Below are 23,730 nucleotides of genomic sequence, written 5' to 3'. Positions count from 1 at the left end.
GAACCAATATGCTATCAGTTCCTGCAGACTCATCTTTATGGAATTGTAAATCTGTATCCAGTATATGTTGCAAAATATGCTTAAAAACTGTGATTTTTGACTTTGATTTTGAAGAGAATGTAAGGGATTAATTGGTGCACTGCCAATGAATCAATTAGGTGCACGAGTCCATCTTACAAGAAATCACACAAAACTGGCATTTCACCTGATCCTTCAGCCTGTCTAGCTGTGTTCTCGACTGCTTTGAGCCTGCAACTCTATCCTGTGTGTGTGTGTGTGTGTGTGTGTGTGTGTATTTGTATTAATGACATTGTGGGAATAAATATATGTTCACACCGTCGCATTATGGGGACTCAACTGCCATTTTAGAGAAAGAAAGCTGGTCCCCACAAAGTAAAACTTGGAATTTCAGGGTTAAGACTTTGTGGATTATGTCAGGGATGAGGTTAAATGTAAAGTTAATGGTTTGGGCTAGCTGGGGTTAGTGGTTGTGTTTACTGTGAGTATCCAGGGCATAAAAGTAAGTCAAAGAAATGTCCTCATAAATGACAAAAACAAGTTTGGGCGTGTGTGTATGTGTGAATGTGCTCCACCTTTGTCTTCCCCAGTTGCCACTCCAGCTTGGCTTTGTCATGAAGTGTGAGAAGCTCTGAGCAGCTCTGCTTCTCATCGTCTGAGTGGATTTTGCTCTTCAGGATCATGTTGTACCTGTGAAAACACAAACACACAAATACATTTAGATAAACAACAGCAGAAGACACAATTTCAGATTTGGGATTTCAGCATTTGAGAGGTATAGTTTTTTTTTGTTTTTTTGGTTGTCCAACATAATTCAGCTTTGATGTGTATTTTGTATTTTGCTGACCTGCTGTAGAAGTCCGTAAATGTTCTACGGACAGGGAATCCAGCTCTGCGGATCTTCACAGTTTCCAGCATCCCAGAGTATCTCAACTGGTTCAGGACCACATCAGCATCAAACCGGTTGGCCTTCTGTAGATGACAAACAACAAAACAACATGAAAAAACAACAAAACGTCTGTTCATTCCTTTTCAAAGGACATAAACCCTAACAGCTCTATGTTTACTTGATTATATCATTTTACAACAACAACTATGCATTGGAAGTTGTTTTGTTGAGTATCTGTTAGTAGAAGATATGGGACGGATAAACATGGCAGGCAAATACAATCCTCCACCGCTGAGCACACACACCTATTCAAATGATCTTACTGCTGAGTCAAGTTAAACTTGAACTAAAAAGTAAATTACCATGGTGAGTGCTATCATTTTACATTAACAATCGGGTTACTGCGAAGAAAACACACGCCATCAGAGAGAAACCTGCACAGTGTTGAGCAAGACCTTGCCAACCGGGCAGACCTTTCTTTTAGGAATAATCAGCTGCATTGTTCACAGCTCTGTGATACCAATGATCCTCAGGCCTGCTTATCAGAAAGGATCTGTGATGTCTGCTGCCCTACACCTCTGCACAGGCTGCCTGATCGCTCAGAGGGACCACACAAAGGCCACTGTCACCCAGAGGACACACTGCGCTGGATAAGCCCCGCACAGGACCGCAGCATTCCCCAAATGTGTCAGTCTAATTAAAGGCTAAAGCTACTCTGCATGGAAAAAGACACACTTGGTTACAAAGGCACTTGCACGCTTGCATGTGTTCATGTTCATAATTAACACACACACACATAAACATGCACCCCTTGGAGCTATGAACTCTGCTCTTTAGGAGAGGATTTAAGCAGCTGAAAGAGGTACGGCATGTTGAGTTGTTTGAGTGAAAACAAGCTGACCCTTCCCTCTGTGACATTTTTTCCAGGGGAGACTGTGTGCAATGTAAATCGCACAAATACATTATATGTGTGTGTGTGTGTGTGTGTGTGTGTGTGTGTGTGTGTGTGTGTGTGTGTGTGTGTGTGTGTGTGTGTTTGCATGCATGCCATCCTGTCAGAGGATTGTGCATGCAATCCTGTCATTCTGCAGGATTTAGAGAGGCACGGCTTGTTCCATCTTGACCAACCGGGGCCAGGTGAGCGAATACGAGGCTGAACCAATGAGCGGGTGAGAAAGAAAGGAAAAAAAGGACGCAGGGAGACAGAAAGAGGAGAGTGAGAGGAAGACAGCGCAGTTTCCATGCTAATAAGTAAGCGAGAAGGTGTGGAATGACGCGTAGGCAGTGGGAGGCAAGGAGCTGAGAGAAGTAGACAATCGCCACACTGTGTACATTAATAAGTAACAGAGAGAATGTCACTAGATTACAGAGCAGCCAATTCACTCTCTCATGCAGAGAATAAGGACACATAATATAACCAATACTCTAGCTATCCAATATCCAATAAAAAATTAGACAGTGAAGATTTTTAAGGAGTTTTGAGTTATGTAGTACCGAGTGGTGGAGGAATAGAGGCCTAGTAAATAAATGACCTGCCGGCTGCACCTCAGCCCCAGCACTGTGGTCTTATCTTGGCATTCCACTAATGCAGCCAGATCAGCAGAGCATCAGCCAAGCCGCTGCTGCTGGAGTGGCCAGCAGTGACCTCTGATCTTTGGTAAAGAGGGTAAAGTGGTAGGAATGTACTAGCACAGAGCCCTTTTATTTGAGTAGAGGAGAGGTATCAGTTTATTAGTAAGCAGAATTTGCAGCAGAAACAAAAAGAATAGTTACTTTTTAAATGGAACATTTATTTGACTTTGCAGTAATGAGACTAAATATTAGCTCTGAGCTATGGGAACTATGAATAGCACCAAGGAGGTTTAACTTTGCTAGCGCTGACCTTGACAAGACCTGGCAGGGTTTCTGACATTTCTTTTTTCCGTGGAAGGAAATTTGCATGACCTACCTTGTCCATGTTTGGTTTGATGCAGCGTACAAAAAAGGGGTTGGAGGCACTTAGTGTTGCCATCAGGGAATGAAGAGAGTCCTGAAACACATCAAGAGGATTAAGATCAAGACAGCAGAGAAGATGGGAACTACTTATTTATGCATGTACTTCTCATCTTGTGGAGAATAATAAAAAGTACACTACTGTTCATATTTGTGTGTGGTTGTGTGTGTGTGTGTGTGTGTGTGTGTGTGTGTGTGTGTGTGTGTGTACAGGGCACTGGTTGAGGAAATATTCAGATAATTTACTGAAGTAAAAGTATCAAGACATACAGATTGAATGTAATTTGTTACTCTCCATCTCTTACAGGGTATTACTCTGTCCATATTTACACACACACACACACACACACACACACACACACACACACACACACACACACACACACACACAAAACACACACTCCAAGGACCCTTGAACCTCGCAGGCTATGTCAGCCTCGCTCTCCTCCTGCCTCAGACAGTCTGTCTCCAGCGAGGCCTGGCCTGGCAGAGCTGAGCGTGATTGGCCCCTGGTTGGCCCCTCTCTGCCCAGCCATCAACCCTAATCCCCCTGGCTTTAGGAACTGTAGGCCAGGGCAGCCTGCCAAATCCTCCCCTGCTCCTTCTCTCTGCACTGCAGTTAGGACATGCTAAGCTAAGCCCTCCACTGCAGCCCCCCTCCACCGCCACAACCACATATTTCATACATCCCATCACCCATCATCAAATACACTGACTGCATTCTCCTTTCCCCTTCTGTCTCTTCATGATTTCTATCCTTTTTTTTTCTTCCCCCGCGCCAAGAAAAGGAGCCAAATGTTGAGGGTTAAGTGATCATTGTGTGCATGCAGCACATAAGAGACAATTAACTTGTTGTCTGTGTGATGAAACAATCATACAATCATAGACATGGATTTGATAGATATCATAGACGCTTGAGTCTCACCCTGAACTGAGAGCTGACGGTGGGCTTGCGTCGAGCTGTGCCCATCTTTAGGGTCTCATCTCCATTCCTGCTACCGACGCGCTCAAAGAGGTCGTAGATGAAGTCGAGCCTGCAGACACACACAAAGGGAAACATGATTGTAAAAAATTTGCATATGAGCATAATCATTCAGGTAGAGTGTGATATATTCTCACCTGCTGTCTTTGAGAATAAACAAGATGTCATCTCTGAAGGTGTCTCTGTTCTTCTCGAGGATCCCACGCACATCATAAAGCACCTAAAACAGAGGTGAGCAGAGTGTGTTTACATTTAAGATAAGATAAAATAAGACTTTACTGATGTTACAGATGTACAAGAAAGAACAAAAAAAACAAATACAACAAAACAAGAAGTTAAGGAAATATATATATATAAAAAATATATTTAGACCATATACATGATTTGCGCATTGTGCAAACATGTATGAGCAGAAGTAATGAATTTGCTTCAGAGTGATTTGCAATGTTATCCAAATACAATCTTATCAAATAATCTTATAAATATACTGTTAATCAACGTAACATGTCTAGTCATAAAAGTAAATTGGCTAATATCTTTAGAGCTGGCAGTAACACCTATGTACTGGTGGGTTTTTGAATGCTGGGATTCACGATGCACAACCACAGACATATCTGCTCTTGTAATGTAAAGGAAGACATACAAAATATTTTTCCAAACAAAAGGTAAAGAAAGACAATGAACTTGCACATTTTGCAAATGTGTGCACATGAGCAGCAAATTGGGTAGCATTGTTAGCACAGTATTTGCTAAATTGCTCTCAGAAGTGATAATATAAGCTAAGATAAAATGTACCTTTATTGATCCCCCGTAGGAGAAATTCAAATGAGGTGGAGGTGATAGAAAACAAAAAGGTGTCATTACAGACCCATAATTTGAGAGTTTAGAGATTAAATGTCAATCTAGCATGGGACAAAAGCTGATTCTTTCATATTTATATACACTTTTTGAACTTCTGAAGGTTGCTTATCCAGACTGGGGGATTAATGGTTTCAGATGAGAACATTCACACATTTGTGAACAAAGTGTGACATGAGCGGGGACTGTGAATGCGTGTTTAAGTGCTTGTGTGAACAAAGACGAGGAGGTGGGGGGACGGGCCTCTTCGTGTACGGCAGAGCGCCTGTGTGTTAATGCAGTCACCTGTTGAGTTCTGTTCAGCCTTCGTCTTAGCAACACAGCATTCCTCTGCTCGCCCTGACCCACAGTAATATGCTCTGAGTTTGTGTTTGGGTGTTTGCTCGTGTGTGTGTGTGTGTGTGTCTGTGTGTGTGTGTGTGTGTGTGTGTGTGTCTCCTTGTAGTGAAAATAAAAGTGCATGCAAGTTTTTTAGGCTGAAAAATGCATAGAAATAATATTAAAACACATAATTCAATCACAAGCACGTGTGTATGTGAGCTTGTATTCACAGCTGTGTGTGTATACTAGAATCCAATAACAACCCCCATCCCCCATTCCCAAGCCTTGAGGCTCACGGGGAGCCATGAGATCCAAACTTGACGACACATGTATTTATAAATCACAGACACAATAATTACACTCCATTCCTCTCTCATTGGAAAAGACTCCCACAAAAGGCTCTCTGTGTCTGTCAGTTTCAGGTTCACTTAACTATGACAGTTAACTAGGAAGGTCCCATGATGCTGCAGAGAGATGGGTTTTGAAAAGGGTATTTACACACAGTTTGAATGCAAAATCTTACAGGTGGTGCATGCATTAATCACATGGTAAACGCTGAATCCATAGAAATAAAATACAGCCCATCTACCAACGTTGCATTTGCAAAGTTGCTTTGTTGCATTATTGCATTATTGCTTTGAGACACACCCCTGAGTTCCCAAGGTCCGGTGAGGTTGCTGCTGTTAAAGTTCATGTCAGACAACAAGAGACTTGATTTAAATCGACTGCATTTCCCTGGCACCGCACGGATAATCAAATCTATGGGAGGATGCTACTATTTCCCCCACTGAACTCACAGCACCATTTCAGATAACAGAAGGAGCTTTCAGAGAGGCAACTAAACTCTCCAGAGAGGCACACTGGAGAGAGAGAGAGAGGAAGAGAGGGAGAGAACAACTGGCCAGCCTGCCTGTCCTCTCTAGACTAAGTCATTACCATAGACGTCCATGCCAGGCTTGTGACTGAGCTGCCACACTAACACTGAGGAGACCTTGTCTGAGGCAGGCTTCATAAGGACATTCTTTATCAAGGCCAATCTTTATACTCCTCCCGCCCCACCCCACACACAACCCATCTCTCCTGCCCTGACCCCCCTGATGTCTTTTGCCTTTCTCTACACATCCCACAGGAGTGATCTCTGCCATCGTGTAAGCAAAGGAAGGAGAGGATGACGGTGAAGCAGTTTCTCCTGACTCAGGGAAAAAGACAGCGGAGGAGGGGTGCAGCATCAACATCCTGTAGTGGATTTTGGCAAAGATGATCCTGCTGCCCATCCAACAACTACCTCACTTCCCCAACTTACTCATTCAGGGAGGAAGGGGGGCTGCTTTTGCTCTGTATCTGTATGTATGTGTGTGTTGTTAATCACCTCTCCAGCGTAGTGCTTGATGCCAAACTGGTGGTCGTTCACTCTGGGCTTCACGTAGTACGGGTTTGTCTGAGGAGGAAGAACAAAGGGACAACTGACCTTTCGAGATGCTGTTCATTTCTGCTTAGTTAGTAATAATTAAATTAAGTAGATAACATAGAGAGCTTAAAGAGGGTGTTCAGAGGTCAACTCATCTGGGGCTGCAGCTCATTAATGTTGTCGTGATCAAATAACTTGTTTCACTCAATAAACTGATGAATCTAAACAATGTCAGAGAAAAAGTGAATCATATTTGAGAAGCTGATTTTTATTTCCTCTGATAAAAAACAATTCAGTGATTATCAGAATTGTTGTTCATTCATTTTCTGTCAATCAACTATTCAAATAGTCAACTAATGATGTCAGCACTAAACATCCAACCCCTCCAACCATGAACTTAAAACTCAACACATGCTTCAGCAGCGAAGGCAGACACCTCAGGGAGAGGTCAGCCAGTTCTTAGGTCTCGCATTATAGCTCTCTTGTTTTTTCCGTCAGCCATAGAAAACCCTGTTGGGTTTTCTGAGGACAGTCTTTTCTCCTGCACACAATGCTGATCAGGCCCAGAGAATGGCTGATCACATTTCAGCATTGTTGTGTTTGCATGTGAGAGCGGCTCGGGGGGGCGTGTACAAGTGCCGCACAGACGTTCAATGCTGCACCAAAGGCAACAGACGATTCATCAGCCAGGAGGGAGGTTTAACTCTTTCAGGCTGTCTGAGCCGGTGGGTGGTGAAGGCATTTCTACAACTGGGGTTAGGAGCTTTGGTGGAGGGATATGGGTAATTCTTATGCCTTTGTGAGACTCTCTGCCTACAAGGGATAGGGTGTGTATGCACTGCTGCAAGTGTGAAAGACCTATGTAAGTTTTCATGTGTGCGTGTGGACTCACTGCGTGTCGGCTGTGCAGTTTCTCCAAAAGGGTGTAGTCCGTGCCTTTGGGGAACCGACTCTCCTCATTGATAAGAGCCAACATGCCCAGTTTCTAAAGGGGAGACAGACAAGAGGAGCAGAGAGGGTAAAACACACCGCAGTCATGATGGAACTAGTTATAATCCCATTGGGGCACATCTGGTAGCTTTTATTATAACAATGCGTCCAGGAAACACCATAGTAATTCATTCAATTTCCTCTTTTACTTATAAAAAGAAGGTTCACTGAGCAGGCACGATGTTTGGCAGCAACACCTTTCAGCCTCACATTTCTAAAGATACACAGTCATACTAATAAAGCAGGAATCATCTCATAGATGGCCATCAAGCCATATCTCAAGTGTACGGTTAAAATGGTTTTAATGTAGCCTTTTTCCTTTCCCTGAACATTCCGAGTTTGTGATTCTGAGAACTTTTCAGACACATAACGTCGACCTCTGCAGAACTTAGTTCTGACCATCATTATAACTATGGTGATAAAATAACACCGGCAGTCTTAATGCTTCACTTCAACCATACCTCCAACCGCTGGCTGGTGTACATTACTGTGCACACAACATGCAAAATGAGACTATATAATGATAGAGTAGGAGATGGAGGTCAATGTAAGCAAGCATAGTGAGGCGTCTAGGTCGCTCTGGCTGGTGGTTAGTGGTCGATCCTGGTGGTGACTTTGCTCTCTCAGGGTCTGACTGTTACCTTTTCTATGAGATCCAGACACTCTGCGTTATCCATCCAGTCTATTGCCTCCCACTGGATCCCCTCCCTGTGAGGACAAGGACACAGACACACCATGTATATATATAAATATAAACAACAACGGCCGTATTGTCCTGCATGGACATGTGATGAAATGAGCCATGTCCAAACTGCTGGCCCATTATACAAGAAAACAACTGTCTGGGGGAGAAACTGAGCCGATTCCAAACCTCTGGCAGTTTGCCTGTATTGCTAAGAGGAAGCCCAGCCCCCATCTGCATCCCTATCTGTCTGTAGGACAGTCTCCAGCACATGAAAAGTCTTATTTTACTTTCAGTGTATCCACCAGCATACAGGTCTAATCTGTAGAAATGCAATGTCTCTGATATATTAAAGATCTTTACCTGTTGTACTCCAGCTGTTCCAGCGAGAAGATGTGCTTGTTGAAATACTCCTGGAGTTTCTCGTTGGCGTAGTTAATATTAAACTGTTCAAACCGGTTCACCTACAGGGATGGAAGAACATGATATCAAAGTCTACTCCATCTACCTTATGGAAAAGTCCAGATGGGGATTTAAAAAAGGATTTTGATTTTTTTGCTGAATGAAGCTTAAAGTTTGACTTTCACCTCAAAGTTCTCAAAGCCAAAGATGTCCAGGATGCCAATGGACTTGAAGTTGTCTTTTCCTTTGATCTTCTGGTTGATCCTCATTATAATCCAGGAGAAACACTGAGAATAAAGTGCCATGGCAACCGAATCTCGTGAGTCTACAGCCTGCAAAAATCAGGACACAAAGAGATGAGGTTACCATGGATACCAAGTCAGGCATAAATAATAAGAGAGAGGAAACTTTGCAGACTGTAAACTCAACACAACATACAATATATCACCACATATATTTCATCAGTTCTATCAGATGGTGGTTAAAGCTGTTAAAAACAACGACATGTTTGATTGTTTGACTGATGGGGTGTGTGAGGCCTCAGTGGAGTCTCTATAAAACAAATAGTGGTTTGGAGACAAAGGTGTGTTATGTCAGCATCTGTCTGCAGGCAGCAGGTAAGACAACGTCTGTTTTCACAACAGACAGCGTCGTTTATCTCCTGCATATCTTAAGAGTGACGCACTGCAGGCAGTATTTATTGTATTTCAAAAATCCAGGGAAAACAAAGACAAATCAGAGTAATGTATAAACACGCTTTCATAGATGATTGTCTCGAGTTTTTAAACCCTGCACAAGGCAATGACGCCTTCCAGCTTTTATTTATTTAGCTTCTTTTATGATGTCTTATACTTACACTGCTTGTGTACTTTACATTCTTGTACTGGTGCTGTTGAATAAATAAGTATGTATAGTAGTATATTTTATTTACATGCAGGAAATTAAACATTATGAGAGAGAAAAAAAACTAAATCTGCAGATGAAGACCATGTGATATGATCGAAAGCTCCATGTTTCCAAGGTCACGAATGAACTGTCAAACTCATGTTTGAGCCCACATGGATGAGAAGTCCTAGAGATCAATCTACAGAACATCTACAGATCTATGACAACTGAGCAAACTCTGTCTGCTGAGGAAGACCATGTGATACGATCAAAAGCGAGTAAGTGAGCTAGAATTTTTTGTTTGAAACTATCGTCACAAAATCTATTTCTAATCGCCTTTCGACCACAGAGATCTGATTTCTTTAAGTATATTTTTTGGGGGGGGCTTTTTATTGCCTTTATGACAGTGACAGCTGAAGAGAGACAGGAAAGGGGGGCAGAGAAAGGGGATGACACGCAGCAAAGGGCCACAGGTCGGATTCGAACCCTGGGCCGCTGCAGCAAGGACTCAGCCTCAGTACATGGGTCACCAGCTCTACCCACTGAGCTAACCGGGCGCCCGAGATCTGATTTTCTCCAGCTGCTGTGAAGTCGGCCTTTCAGCCAGACACCATCCGTGTACGAATATAAAAAGCTTGTACTTGCCAGCTACACTTCCTCCACAGGCATTGTGCTTGAATTGAAAACAAAACAAGAGTGTGGCGGTGAGTACTGTATTTGGGGCAACAATGCTCCTGGGCTTTTGAGTAATCCATCATGCCCCGTCACCTCTTGCAACTAGCGGGTGTGAACAGAGTGCTGGTGGCTCCAGGATCTCCGTCACAGGGGTGAGAAGAATGGCTGTTTGTCCAGAATGGGGGGTGGGAGGGGGGCTAGCGCAGGCAGTCGTGGGGTGGGTGACCCCTGGCCGCTGTGAGAAGAAGCCATTCTTACTGACTCCAGGACTGGAATAATGAACTCTATTAAGAGACAAGCTGCTTCAAAGGCCAGGCAGAACAAGCAGCAGCAGGGTGACAGCACAGGGTCTTTGTCTGGTGATGAAAAGCTTTCTTGTGACTTTCGTGTCCCTGTGATAATAGTAAAGGTCCATTCTGCATATTCGCTGATATTTATGCATATGAGTGGGCTGAAGGCTGCTTGAGCTCAGCCAAAAAGGATTGTGTCATGCGTCAGAATGTGCTTGTGGCATATGGTGAAAAGGATAACACATGCAGATAAAGACTTGTGAAACATTCACATTAATTACAGACCACTGCATTGACGTTTGAAACCAAGGGAGACACAAGTGAGAATTATTACACCAACAACGTCTTGGTGAGGAGAAGACTCACTTCACCCTCAGTCATTGGCTCTATTGTGCTTTTGACTCAGATCACTATCATGATGGCTTTATTGTGCCAGGAATCTGGCAGACAAAAAGCAGGAAATGGCTGGGAGTCACGCAAGGGATCTGGAGAGGCATGTGGGGGAGAGTGCTAGGAGAAAGGCTGTGTGTGTGTGTGTGTGTGTGTGTGTGTGTGTGTGTCACCAGGACAGGGGAGGGAGAGGGGTGAGGACAGGGGGCAACCAACAGACATGTACTCTATGTTTCAGTTTCTTAAATTCAAGAGAAAAGGGCAATGCAGAACTCTGAAGATGCCCTGAATTCTATTATATAAATAATGGTAAAGGAAATGTTTCAGGATTGTTGTGTGTCGGCTGTGTGAGTCCTGTAAGGAACAGTGGAAGAGGAAATTGAGTTGGATGTGTTGTTACCTGCTCCACAGTGAGTGGTGAGCAGATCTCCTCTCCTCTGAGGATCATGGAGCGTTGGGTCAACACCTCTGACAGCTGGAAAGAGTCTAGGCCCAGCAGCTCGCTGACATTACTGACCACTGGAACACACAAAAAAAATATTAGTTGTAGTATATGTATAAGTAATGCAGAACACAGACGGTTCAGGTGACTCTTATTGATGTCGGACAACAGATGTAACATATAGACTGCGATCCTATACAGTCTATAGGAAACTCTACTCTGTTTGGCGGGGCTATAGTATTCTGCAGTCACTGTAGTTCACTGGTTCTTTGGAAAAGAGGTCAGACACAGCGAACAAAGGAGCCTTGAGCTCATGTTACAGCCTGTTCAGTACTCTGTCTGCTAGTGCAATGTCAATCAAACTCAGGGGCATGAGGAATACTGTACAGTGGTCCAACATCAGCAAGGAACTAATTATCTGCTTTAGAAAAGAGTTTTTCAGCAGAAACAATAGGTTATTTTAACTGCACCCGGCTTTACGCCTAAACCCGAATGCTCCTGTTTTTTCCCCTGAAAACAGCATTAAAGATTGATTAAATATCTTCTCACTATTTGATAAACATCACAAACATGTTGTGCTTGGCATTTTCTTACACACACATTTCTGTCATGTTTTAAAAATCTAAGGAAATAAAATAAAAGTTGTCAGTAATTGATGGTTTCACCAAAGAGCTCATGAGGTTGTTTCATTGTCTGGCTGACAAAAGAGAACTTGTTTGGTAAGCACTGTGCTCTCATGATTAAAAATACTTTGGTTTTCCAAGGAAATGCTTAACTTACGTGACACTTTTCAAAATAATTTCCTAATGCTTTCCTAGAAAATGCCCTATAGATATAATTTGGTATTAATTACAGAGAACACACACATTTCCTTGAGAGAACTGTTCTTATTTCTTATTATTTTTTATTTATTATTCATTTAATATTGGAAATGCCAGCTTTTCTGAATTGTATGTATATCATCTTTTTGGGTGTCCATCTGACCTGCTGTGCACTGACTAAAATACTCTTTGCACAAATTGAGCACTGTCTCCATCTTTCTAGAAAACCTTCGAGGAAATTATGAAGAATTGTTTCAGATAAAGCATTCCTAAAATTTCATATTTTTACATATCTGTGTCCTACACAAGTTTCAACAGCGTGGTACAGACTGAGGGTGTGTATAACACACTCAGGATCAACCAATCTGTTCTATATTATTCTCTTAATTCCTTCTCCTACCCCCTTTGGAAGTGATCTGAGCTCCACCAGCAGTCATGAATTCAATGTTTCCCATCTGGAGGACAGCAGAAAGCAACTTGAACACATCTCTAATCTCCTCCTCAGTGAATTCCATCACTTTCAGGGCCTCCTGCAACACAACACAGACAAAGTTAGACAACATGTCACTACAAGGACACAGGAAACACACTAGACCCATTCAAGATGTAACAGCAGTTAAACCTAATTTTGTTTCCCTTGGAGCAATAAAACACTTGTATGAACAGAATTCAAAATGTGCCTCCAAAGACAACATGACACAATCAAATAACATCTTTCCCCCTGGCTCATGTTTCCTAGAAGTTTCTGTCTGGTAATACACTCATGATAAAGAGTTATGGCACCCCCTAGGGTTAAAACAATCAAATTACACAGATTAATTACTACCGGATTTTCTGGATCTTCTCTTACCATCACACTGTCAAAGAGCTGCTTGTCGTCCAGGCTGTTGTCCTGCACGCAGCCCGACTGGCTCAGGTAGTGATACGACTCAGGACCCTCGGACAGGAGGAACATGTCTGCAACACAGACGAGGAAACTCACACTAAATGAATTCAAACTTGGTGCATTCAACAACACCCAAAATAGACAACTAACTCTTCTGTCATTACATTCTTCTTTTGATGCTTCTGATTCTTAAGCATACAGAGCAAAAGTCATTATATAGACACAGTTATAGCCATTACAGCTGGAGAGATACATATAGAGATATATATTTTCAAAATCAGCAACAACCACATATTGATTAACTACATAATAATTTTAAGCTGCACAAAGTATACTGTTGTGTGAAAACCAACCAAAAAACTTCATTTTCTTAGAGCTGCTGAAGTAGATATTTTTATAATTCGGATATTTTGGACATTAGTCTCTTGCTATCAATAATTAGAGGCCAAGTGAATGATTAAGCGTTCTTTTGAACTCTGTAGAAACAAACCTCTGTGGTCTCTGTCTGCCCCCGCTAGCAGAGCATAGAAGATGTGGTAGTTTCTTTCTCCAGGATTCTGTCGAACCACACGGTTCTTGGAAAGAGAAGATGGTTAGAAGAAAATGTTATTTAATGAATTAGTAGATTCTGTTGATGACTGTGCTGTAACATGTTGATTAAATCAAATAATGAACTTGCAGATCCCATACGTTGCGCTTACCTTTTCCAGCAAATCTGATATTTGAAAGTCAAGGAAAAGAATAAAAACTTACAATGAATGTGTCCTCTGAAACAGACACTATGGACATCTGATTTTTTATGGTATATCAAAGTGAACTGTGGAAGGATACAGTCAATGATGCAGCCTCCTTGAATGTTTCCGTTCTGGGAAAAGTGGAGCTGGATAAACTTCCCAAAGCGACTGGAGTTATTGTTGTACACAGTCTTAGCATTCCCAAAGGCCTCCATGATGGGACTGCAAAAAGAGGAAAAGCAATCAAGCAAACCTCCACTAAGGAAACCTTTTTTTGTTTTTACAGATCCCATGTCTGTCCATCACTGTTTTGATTTAGATGTTCATCCAGATGCAGACTTTGTGCAGCCTTGTAAAGTATGACTAAAAGGAATTTAGTACATCAGAAATATCAGTATTGTTGGTTGCCACAAAGAGCCACAAACAGAATACACACTTTTTGTTAATTCCACAAATTCTATGAGTGTTTGTGACTTATGATGGTCTAAACAAGACTCATTACAACAAACGTTGTAACAACAAACGTTTCCCTGGTGAGCTCATAGTGCACGACATACATGACAAGATTCAACTTGCTACTAAAAACATTATCATTATACATTACATTTTTATGATTCATGAATAAAATTACCTAAACATGTTGACTTATGCAAAACACCATAAATAATAACAAAGAAAACGTGTCTATATCTGTTAAACTTATACACACACAGACTCGGAGTCAGAGGTTGGGGTTCAAACAGTACCTGCTCTGGACGAGGGCCTGCTCCACCCTGGTGGTCCTCTCCGACAGAGGAGTACCTGCTGAGTTTTGACTCATCACTGAGAGAAACTTCAGCAGCAGCTTGGTGCTCTCCGTCTTCCCAGCACCACTCTCCCCACTGAAAACACAAAGACAAAGAGAGATAGCTACATAAATGGATCTGTCAAACCTGTTCAACTTACTTCTAATATGTCCATGAAGCATTTGGTTTGAAAATGCTACATATTCAAACTTTTTTTATTAAATATGGATCCTGGGTTTTAAAGTGAAGCTGTTATTGATACCTGATGAGGATACACTGGCTGTCATGTCTCTTCCACAGACAGCGGTAACACTCATTGGCCACAGCAAAGATATGAGGAGGCAGCTCCCCCATCTGGTGCTTGCTGTACAGATCAACTGCAGTACCGTCATACAAGCCGGCTATCTGCTTGTAGGGATTTACTGCCGCCAGGATAGAACCAATGTTGGTCTGAGGGAAATGACAAAGCAGATGGAAGAATGAGGGAGATAAAAAAAAGAGAGGAAGACACAGATTAACAACAAAAGATGACAGAATACACATGGTACAAAAAAGGACTTGGGATTTTACACTCAAATCTGCAGCTTTTACATCTTGCCAAGCACAGATTTAACTTCTGTATGACATCTACAGAACAATTAGTTAAAACTATAGGTTAAGTAGATTCACCCAGTTTCCAGTCTCCTCGCTCTGACATACTACCTGGAGTCAGTAATACTCCTAAACTACTGCATCTGGCCTAGTTTGCACTGAGGTTGGTAATATTTTAGGATCCATTGCTCCTGCTCGGCTAATGCGCTTTGGGGAAAAGTGCCTCACAAAAGTGTGTTTGTGGGTCATCATTCCACAATGAAATTATTCTGTGATGCCATGTAGACAGTGTGAGCCCTCTGAGATGAGATTAGGAGATAGGATTTCCAAAAACATAGTTACCACGAGTCTGTGGGCAATGATTATTTCAATAAAGCCCGGGTAATGTTTCAGTGCTCTACCGCAAAAATAATCCCGGAAGTGAGACAGGGTCAAACAAACATATCTATAATCTTACAGGAAAATCCAGATCTGAATTTATTTCATTGTATTCCAGGAGTTACCTGTAGTTTGTTAAGTGTTGTTTTTTACTATTTCTGAAATCAAAACCATATCTTGAGTCAGCATTGCTTGCTTCTGTTAAGTTAGTAATGGTGTTTATTTCCTAAATTGCCTCCTGGCATGTCCCAAACTTGCTTTGGAGAGAGCAAATGAAGTAGTAATTTCAGAGTAATAGGAAAAATGTGAGTGTGAGTAAATGTGGATCATGCTCCTAAATAAAAACACAACACATCTTGTCGTACTGCATTTGCCTTGCATCAAACAAGTTACACCAAAAACAGGCATTTCCCGCTAATGTTTTTGAAGGTTTGAGATTTGTTGTGCTTTAAATCTTTCGTCTAGCTGTGCTGCACATCCCAGTTTACCAGAAAAATGAAAAACACACCCCTGAGCAACACAATGGACCCACAGACTCCAGGTACATCATGATTAAGACAGTGCCTTACATAGATGTTGTCTTTCTGGTAGCGCAGAAAGAGGTTGTGCATGATGGCAGCCTCATGCAGCTCTGCCAGTGTGGACATGTCCTCTACTCCATCGATGCTGCTGGGGTGCATCGGGTACACCGTCTCCCTGTTCAGTTCTGCCTTCTGGAGGTAGATCACCTGGAATCACACGCACAAAAAAAGTTTCACAATCCTGTATGTAAGTGCTTAAATTAGATTTTTTTTAATGAATTAAGTGCAAGAATTAATAATTTGAGGGTACAAGTTTCTATCAAGTAATACAGTAACAGTAATTAATGTCGGTAAAAAATGTTTTGGAGGAGCAAGCAGGACCCCAAGCTCTAATCCAGCACCTTTTCAACTGAACTAGACAGCATCCTTTGAAGAGGAAAAGGAGTCATCATGTAGTTATTGTACATATCAGGCAACATTCAATAGAGATGAAGAGGTACTCTGTAATATGTAACAGTAACCATTTGGATTGAAATCTAATGTGCACTTTGTACCAGGGAGCACTGCCATAATTAAAGCACTGCTGTAAGTTCAGTGTACAAACTGCACCCCTGCTACGTACTATTAATAGACTGGTATGGAAGGATGGCAGTCAAATACATTAGAGCTGCAGCAATCAACTATTGTTTTTATTTTATTATCGATTCGATTGTTGATCTGTTGTTTTTGTTCAGCCAAAGAAAGAAACCATAACAATTTCCCAGAACATCTTCAAATATCATATTTTGTCCGACCAACAGTCCAAAACCTCAAAATATTCAGAGATGATGAGATGACAGACCACAGTCTTTGAATATATGACCATATATAATATTTGCAGTGTGATATGGCACTTATGCTCTTCTTCCCTGTTTTATTTCATAAAAGGGTGTCGATCTTTTATGTTGTTAGTGGAGGTAGTCTTTCTTTTAGGTGAGGTGGCCACTTTTCGCTACACGAAACCTTGTAATTACCATACTCTGCTGTCAAGGTGAACTGCACAGTATATACCTTTAAAATTACAGAAGCCAATGCCTCATGCACACATTCAGTATCTCCCATCACATCCGACAAAGACAGCCGACTGCCAGAGGCCTGCTGTACACTTACTACAGCCTCAGGGTTTGAACAGCACTTATGCAGAAGGAGTGCAGGTCGACAAGTTTACACAGATCTGAATCAAACTGCTGGCACGTCAGCCTTTCCCTGTGACCATAGCACATGCATGCATGGATGACAGGTAGATTAAAGTGATGATACAGGAATAACGGAGGTTAAAATGGCAGATTGAATCCATGCCTGCCTGTGCCTGCTGCTGGCATACCTGACAGGTAGAGAGCCCCCTGTCCAACTCATGCCCGGACTTCTCCCCTTGTTTTGTTTGATTCACTTTGTTCAAGAAATCTCTTTTCCTGCAACCGGAATAAGAAGAACTAAAGCGGCAGTAAAGAAGTCTAATGAACCAACAGAGATTCGCTGTCGTCAGTCTCGCAGACTCTGTGGCTTTCAGAAGTCTAATGGAATAGACATGAGCTAAAAGAACAGACAGACTACAACTATGTTGGTCAAGTGATGGGAAGCAGTGTTTGGATCAATACTGATGGACAAGGAGCTGTGGATGTGGTGTCCCAGTGCATTACTGCTGCCTCTTCTGGCATATTCAATTGTGTCCCAGTTGGGAGCAGACATTGGTTTTCACAGAGCTGCTGAGTCAGCACAGAGTTGTTGCTCGGGCTCTAAGGAAGCTGCTGATTGAGTGTAGATGAAGGTTTAATCGAATATTTGAAGGTACAACTACTTAATCTGAGATACAAAACATCTTCAATGAATAAGTACTGTTTTTAAATGGAGCCCTTCATGTAAAATATCATATACTTAAAGCAGTATTCACTGCTTTATTATTTTATTATTTTAAAAAGCTGTATACATAACATATTATTGCCTTACAAAGTTGAAAGGTTGATATAGTAACAAGCTGATTCCTATTGACAATTCTAGCATGTACAAAGCAAAGTTTTCATTCATTTTGAGTTAATATAAGCCTGACATTCACTGTCCTTTCAGCTCTGTTTTTAGCTCTGTTTTTGGGTCTCCATCAACTCCTTAAGGGAATATCTTGCGTCTTAGCTGCTAAGTGCTCCATTAGGCTGAACAGCCAGTGCTAACTTTGTCTGTCTGATGTTTGGTGCTGCAGTGTACAGGCAGTTAATCAGAGCTTTAAGCTAAAGACTAAATAAAGGTTGTTGAAAAGAGCAGTGGGATTACGGTAAAAGAATGAGCAGAAAGATGCAAACACACAAAGGCTGGTGATAATTATCTGTCTTTACACATAGACATTTGATCCATTGTTAACATACAAATATTGATTTGTGCAGCTTAATAGAAGTCAATGGCATTTCGAGAAAGCCGTAAGATCTTCCATTACTGTCTTTATTGTCAGATCAAAGATGCTTTGGTGCCACAACTGTTAAGTATTATGGAAATTCCTCTTCTCATGCAGCAATACAATTATTTGAGAGAGTAAACATATAACAGTCAGCTGTTTAAAGATAAGATATGTGACTGTAGACTTTATGTTAGACTGAATATGTGTCTCATCCTACACATTATAGATATGTAAAGCTCTGAGGGAGATTGCAGTGTTCAGACTGTATTCATAAATCATTGCATTGATATGTACAGGATGTGTGGATTCCATCTTTTTCATCTTCTTACAATACATTAACTAAAGTAAATCTCTATACAAGTGTGGGGGGAAAGCCTTTTAAGTATGTGAGATGATAAACTGACTCTGGTCTCACAGTCATCATGTCCATTTCAGCTCTTTCAGATGACCATTAGAGAATGGGCGTGTGCTGAGACACACAGCACAATAACAATGCAGTCATCAGTGGGTTGCTACATGTTTTTGTGGTATTAGGGTTTGTGAAAGGGTGAAAACCTCGGGGAGGAAAGTAACACGTGCAGTGATGTCATCCTTAGAGCAGAAGCTTGCAGATTTACAGCCAGATGTCCCTAAACATTCAGCTTTAACCCCACCCTCTCCTGTCTGGCAAATTGGCCCTGATTCACCAGGCAGGGCCTGACTGACTAATAAATCAAATGGGCTTTTCACTTGTTTTACATCCTTAATCAGTATTATCATTTTACATTCAATTACATCACTCACTGAGTGTGATTGATGTCACCATCAACACCTGGGCTCTGATGGATTACTGTGTCGTCATACAACATATTGTATTTATTTGATATTGAGTGAGAGTGAAACAAAACAGCACATTATTTGACAAGCAAAAAAAAAAAAATATGGCTGGAATATCAATTCACAGTAGCAAAAGTAGAGAAGAGCCATAGCACAGCAATATCTATCTAAAATTGCCACCATATTGCTAGCGGTCAGAGAGGCTGTAGCAGCTATAGAGAGATAAATCTAGATAATAGGTCGGCCGATTAATCGAGCCGATTATCTAGCATTTGGAGTTATATATATATATTGGCTGATGAGTGCGTTCACAAAACGATAAACAAAAATGTCAGACAGGCTTGTCAGTGTGGCTGATGTGGAATGATGTTCTCCCTTTTCTGAGTTTTGGAAAGGTGATGAAAAAGTTAGTTTCCAGCCCCGTTCTCAAACTCCCATGCATCCTGCTTTAAGCGTTTGCCTACATTTTCTCAGTCACCATCGTCTTATGTTAACACATAAGCATTATATATATATTATGTTGAATGACGTTGCTTCTCACATACTGTACCCCGCTCTCCCCTAAATACCTGAAATCTATAGAATAACCCCATGTGTTTCATTAATTAATACTACAACATTACTGGCTTAGATAACCATGTATATCAGATCTGAATGCATATGGAATAATGGAAATATACATTACTCTTGTTTGTTTGATATCGGCATTATATATTGGCCATCGGTCGCCCCTCTCTCTAAACAGTAGCGGCAAAACCTCTGAGTGTCCTCAACTGAGTAAGTGTGGGTTTTATTGCATATGAACATTTCATTTTTAAGAGGAACAATGTGTTAATAAATGATAAAGTGTCACTTTAAAGATAAACCAAAAGCAGTTGAGAGCAGATGTTTTCCTTTGTTGCTGGATATGGTATTGCATTTGATAAAACCCTGTAAATCATATTTTATAAATATTTAAATAACATGTTAAAAGCTTTTTTTTTTAACAATCTATGCTTTCCTTTGATTAACAATAATGTGCTGTAAAATGGAAAATATTATGATATTCCAGGTCTGAGCTCACTTTCTGATGGAGAGACATTATGTCTAACACTCAATCAAACAAACCAAAGAAATTCTGCCTGTGTTAGCAATTTTTTACATTCCCAAGTTTACAGTTGCATTGAGGTGGCTGGGAGCGAAGATAATACAGGATAACAAACAACTGGGAGAGACTACAGGTCCATGTTACACTCTCGAGTCCAGTGAGGACCTTAAGTTTCACAGGAGGAAAACAAATATGGCTGCTTTAGCCCAACACACAATGAGACCTCACTGCTCCAGAAAAATATATAACGCAAGAGAAAGGGGAATTTGCTCACATTTTTACGTGTGTGTATGTATATGTGTGTGTGTGTGTGTGTGTGTGTGTGTGTGTGTGTGTGTGTGTGTGTGTGTGTGTGTGTGTGTGTGTGTGTGTGTGTGGTGGGTGCAGATACTCTACAGTCTGTCTTTACATTATATGACGGGACCTTTGTTCTGGTTCCTCTTCGGATAATTCAGTGTTCAGATTTCACAGAGCTAGCCCCGGGTTCTTTCTCATACCTGAGACATGAGAGATGCTCAGAGGAAAACTGAGCTGAGAGTTTCCAGCTTCAAAAGATGTTTGCCCCACTGTGGGCTTTTATTGTCTGGTTTCATTCCTGTGAGAAAAGTCACTGATGTCTGTCCTCACAACCACAGCGCTTCTCATCAATATTTATCCTTGTCTTCATAAATTAGTTCCAAATAATTTATTGACTAATCAAACATCCTGTAGACGTGGCTAAAAGGAAGATGGAACATGAGAGCTGATAAGGTCTTGACACAGACTAATACTCTTTCCATTTCAGTGCTTAGGAGGTGCAATAATGTTGCGTAGTGTCCATTATAACAATTACACTGGAACATTTTTCCTACAGGAGCTGTAGAGCATCAAAACCCCCCAGACGGCGTGCTAACAAAAGCCTGACTAACCCAACAGTGATGTAACTGTGTGTATCTACTGATATTGATTTCCAGCTTCCAAAAAAAAACTATAAAATCCCAGTTTAGATTTGCTCTGAATTCATAATCAAAGCCCACAAAACAAATCAAATGTATTTTTAGCACAAACTGGCTCTAATTTAAGCGATTGTTTCATGATTTTAGTCAGGCAATTATTGCAATCCCTGTTTCGCGTGGGGACGCAGCAGCATCATCAATGTTAATGATTTAAGTGGGCTGAGGATAATTTCATGCCGCTAATAACAACATGTGACTCGTGATTGATTAGTGAAAATGTTCACTGTACAAATCAATCCTCTCCAAATGGAGCCTGGTGTTGACACCAGCACACAATGTACTCAATGTTGATTGAAACTTTTGTTGATTTAAATTCTTAACTTTCTTTGAGTCTTGGAGCTATTTACAGCTAACAGCTGCCAGGATATCCTCCTTCCTTCCTTCTTTAATAAAACATTTACAAAAACCAAACATCACAATAAAATATACGGTGAAATAAAATCTTTCCAGCACAATTAGTATTATAGTAGATCAGAAACAGTTTTTTACAATGATTAATCGATTAGAAAATAATCAGAAACGATTTAGATAATTGTATTTTTTTATTTGTCTTATTTGTCTTATGTGATACACATTTTGGTTTTGGACAAAAACAAACAATTTGTTGATCATGAGAGGCATTTTTTAAAAGTCTTCCTTACATTTCATAGAAACAACTGATCGATTAATTGAGAAAATAATCAGCAGATTAACTGACAATGAAAACAAACATGAGTTGCATCCAGTAAGTCGTGATAAATTATGAAATCATGAAATACTTTAACAGAGAATTTGCCTGCTTGTAATTTAAAATGCATCAAACAGACAAATATATATATTTATATAGTCAGACTATAGCAGCCCTCTGAATTTTAAACTTTCTTGCAGCTGTGACGCTCTTTTCCTTTTGTTTCCTCCTCGCTGAAACCACACCCTGCTGCTGCTTTGTTCAACCAGCTCTACTGAATATTCACATTAAGGCGGCGTCAGGCTTCGTGGCTCAGTGGACTTTCACTGGCAGATATATTCAAGCCTTCAGAAAATGACACAGGGGCAGATACAAAATCACAGGCTTGTGGATACAAACACAGTTATGTTTATCACTGTCTGTTTTCTGCCTCCCTTCCTTTTTTTTTTTTTTTTACCCTGTCTGACTCTCTCTCTGTCTTACAGTGAATCCATCTGCTGAAGGGGGATCCCACCCAGACCCGGGGGACATGGGGGGGGTGTCAGAGGGAGATAGGCTTATTAATGAGGAAAAATAACACAGAAAATTGCTGAATCTTCATATTGATATTCCCTAACATGGTATAAAGGAAACCTAAATCCTGAAAATATTTGTTTACCACACACGCAGCTGCTCACAATAATGTTTGTGTTATTTCTGTGAGCACACTCGTGAATCCACATCACTCACATAAAGGCTCCATTGACTAATAATCCAGAAAAGACTGGCCTATTTTAAACCTCACAGACTGTATGGCTACAGGCCATGGACAACTTCAGAAATCACACTTTGTTTGAGTTGAATCTCTTTCACTCAGTCTAAAGAGAAATTGTTGAAAATAAAGCATCTGCCCAAAGAGTAAACAAAGGGCTTTGTGTATCAGGTATTTCTTTATTTGTGCACAAGATGAAAAAGAAAATGTCTTTTTAAGGGCGGTAAGACCAGTCAGCTCTAAAACCAAATCAGAAGAAGGTAGGTAGGTCTAGTTTACCTCATTAATTCATTGACTAATTGTTTGGAAAATAGTAAACAATCCCCAATCTTACATCATCAAATTGTTTGTTTTCTCTGACAGTCAGACACCCAAAGATTTTCAGTTTATTATCACATGAAATAAAGAAAAAAAACCCAAATTATCACAATTTAAAAACTCTAATTAGGAAATCTTCTTTAAAAAATAACTAACAATGAATCGATTATCAGTAAATCCTGATTAAGGTGAGGATGACATCACCAGAAGCAGCTATTTAGTTCAGGTGACAGAGCCTCTTCCTGCTTTTCTTTACATGCGCGCCCCTCTGGGGATAACTCACACACTGTTAATCCAGCTGGTGCCATCTGGCCACAGAGAACATACACAACCCCCCCCCCCACACACACACACACACACACACACACACACACACACACACACACACACACACACACACACACACACACACACACACACACACAAATGGATGGATGCACTGCAACACACACAAACCTCCAAGACATTTAGCTCTCAGATTCAGTGTATCTGCTGTATATCTTACTGGCCCACTCAGATCTGTGGTGCACCGGGGACAAGACAGTGATGAATGCTGATATGATGGTTAATGTGACAGCAGCCAGGTCCGCCTGTTAAAGCCGGGGAAGGGTGGGTAAAGACACTCTCTTGAGTCTGTAAGCTGGGAACTCAGGCAGGGAGCTACACTTTAGTGTGAGCAATGAAGCAATGGCTAATGGTATATCCCACTAACCCCCCTTGGGGAGGAAAAT

At 41.1% G+C, this 23,730-nt stretch overlaps 1 protein-coding gene across 1 annotated transcript in view; it reads right to left on the bottom strand.

The window, feature by feature from the left end:
- myo10l3 (myosin X, like 3) overlaps positions 1–23,730 on the bottom strand; it is a 55,755-nt gene that overhangs the window by 14,692 nt on the left and 17,333 nt on the right. The window contains exons 3-21 of the mRNA XM_051404903.1: positions 15,989–16,147; positions 14,713–14,900; positions 14,412–14,546; positions 13,763–13,887; positions 13,633–13,646; positions 13,422–13,506; positions 12,896–13,002; positions 12,446–12,575; positions 11,183–11,301; positions 8,728–8,874; positions 8,504–8,604; positions 8,100–8,166; positions 7,361–7,453; positions 6,430–6,498; positions 4,019–4,101; positions 3,825–3,933; positions 2,856–2,936; positions 866–990; positions 594–708 (exon numbers count right to left, since the gene is read on the bottom strand). Of these exons, the coding sequence (XP_051260863.1) occupies positions 594–708; positions 866–990; positions 2,856–2,936; positions 3,825–3,933; positions 4,019–4,101; positions 6,430–6,498; positions 7,361–7,453; positions 8,100–8,166; positions 8,504–8,604; positions 8,728–8,874; positions 11,183–11,301; positions 12,446–12,575; positions 12,896–13,002; positions 13,422–13,506; positions 13,633–13,646; positions 13,763–13,887; positions 14,412–14,546; positions 14,713–14,900; positions 15,989–16,147 (2,052 nt within the window). The remainder of the gene's footprint in view (positions 1–593; positions 709–865; positions 991–2,855; positions 2,937–3,824; positions 3,934–4,018; positions 4,102–6,429; positions 6,499–7,360; positions 7,454–8,099; positions 8,167–8,503; positions 8,605–8,727; positions 8,875–11,182; positions 11,302–12,445; positions 12,576–12,895; positions 13,003–13,421; positions 13,507–13,632; positions 13,647–13,762; positions 13,888–14,411; positions 14,547–14,712; positions 14,901–15,988; positions 16,148–23,730) is intronic.

Source organism: Dicentrarchus labrax, unplaced genomic scaffold, assembly GCF_905237075.1.
Source record: "Dicentrarchus labrax unplaced genomic scaffold, dlabrax2021, whole genome shotgun sequence".
In the NCBI taxonomy this organism is placed as follows: Eukaryota; Metazoa; Chordata; class Actinopteri; family Moronidae; genus Dicentrarchus; species Dicentrarchus labrax.
Note: the sequence above shows the minus strand (reverse complement) of the source record. Positions and strands in the feature narration are given on the sequence as shown.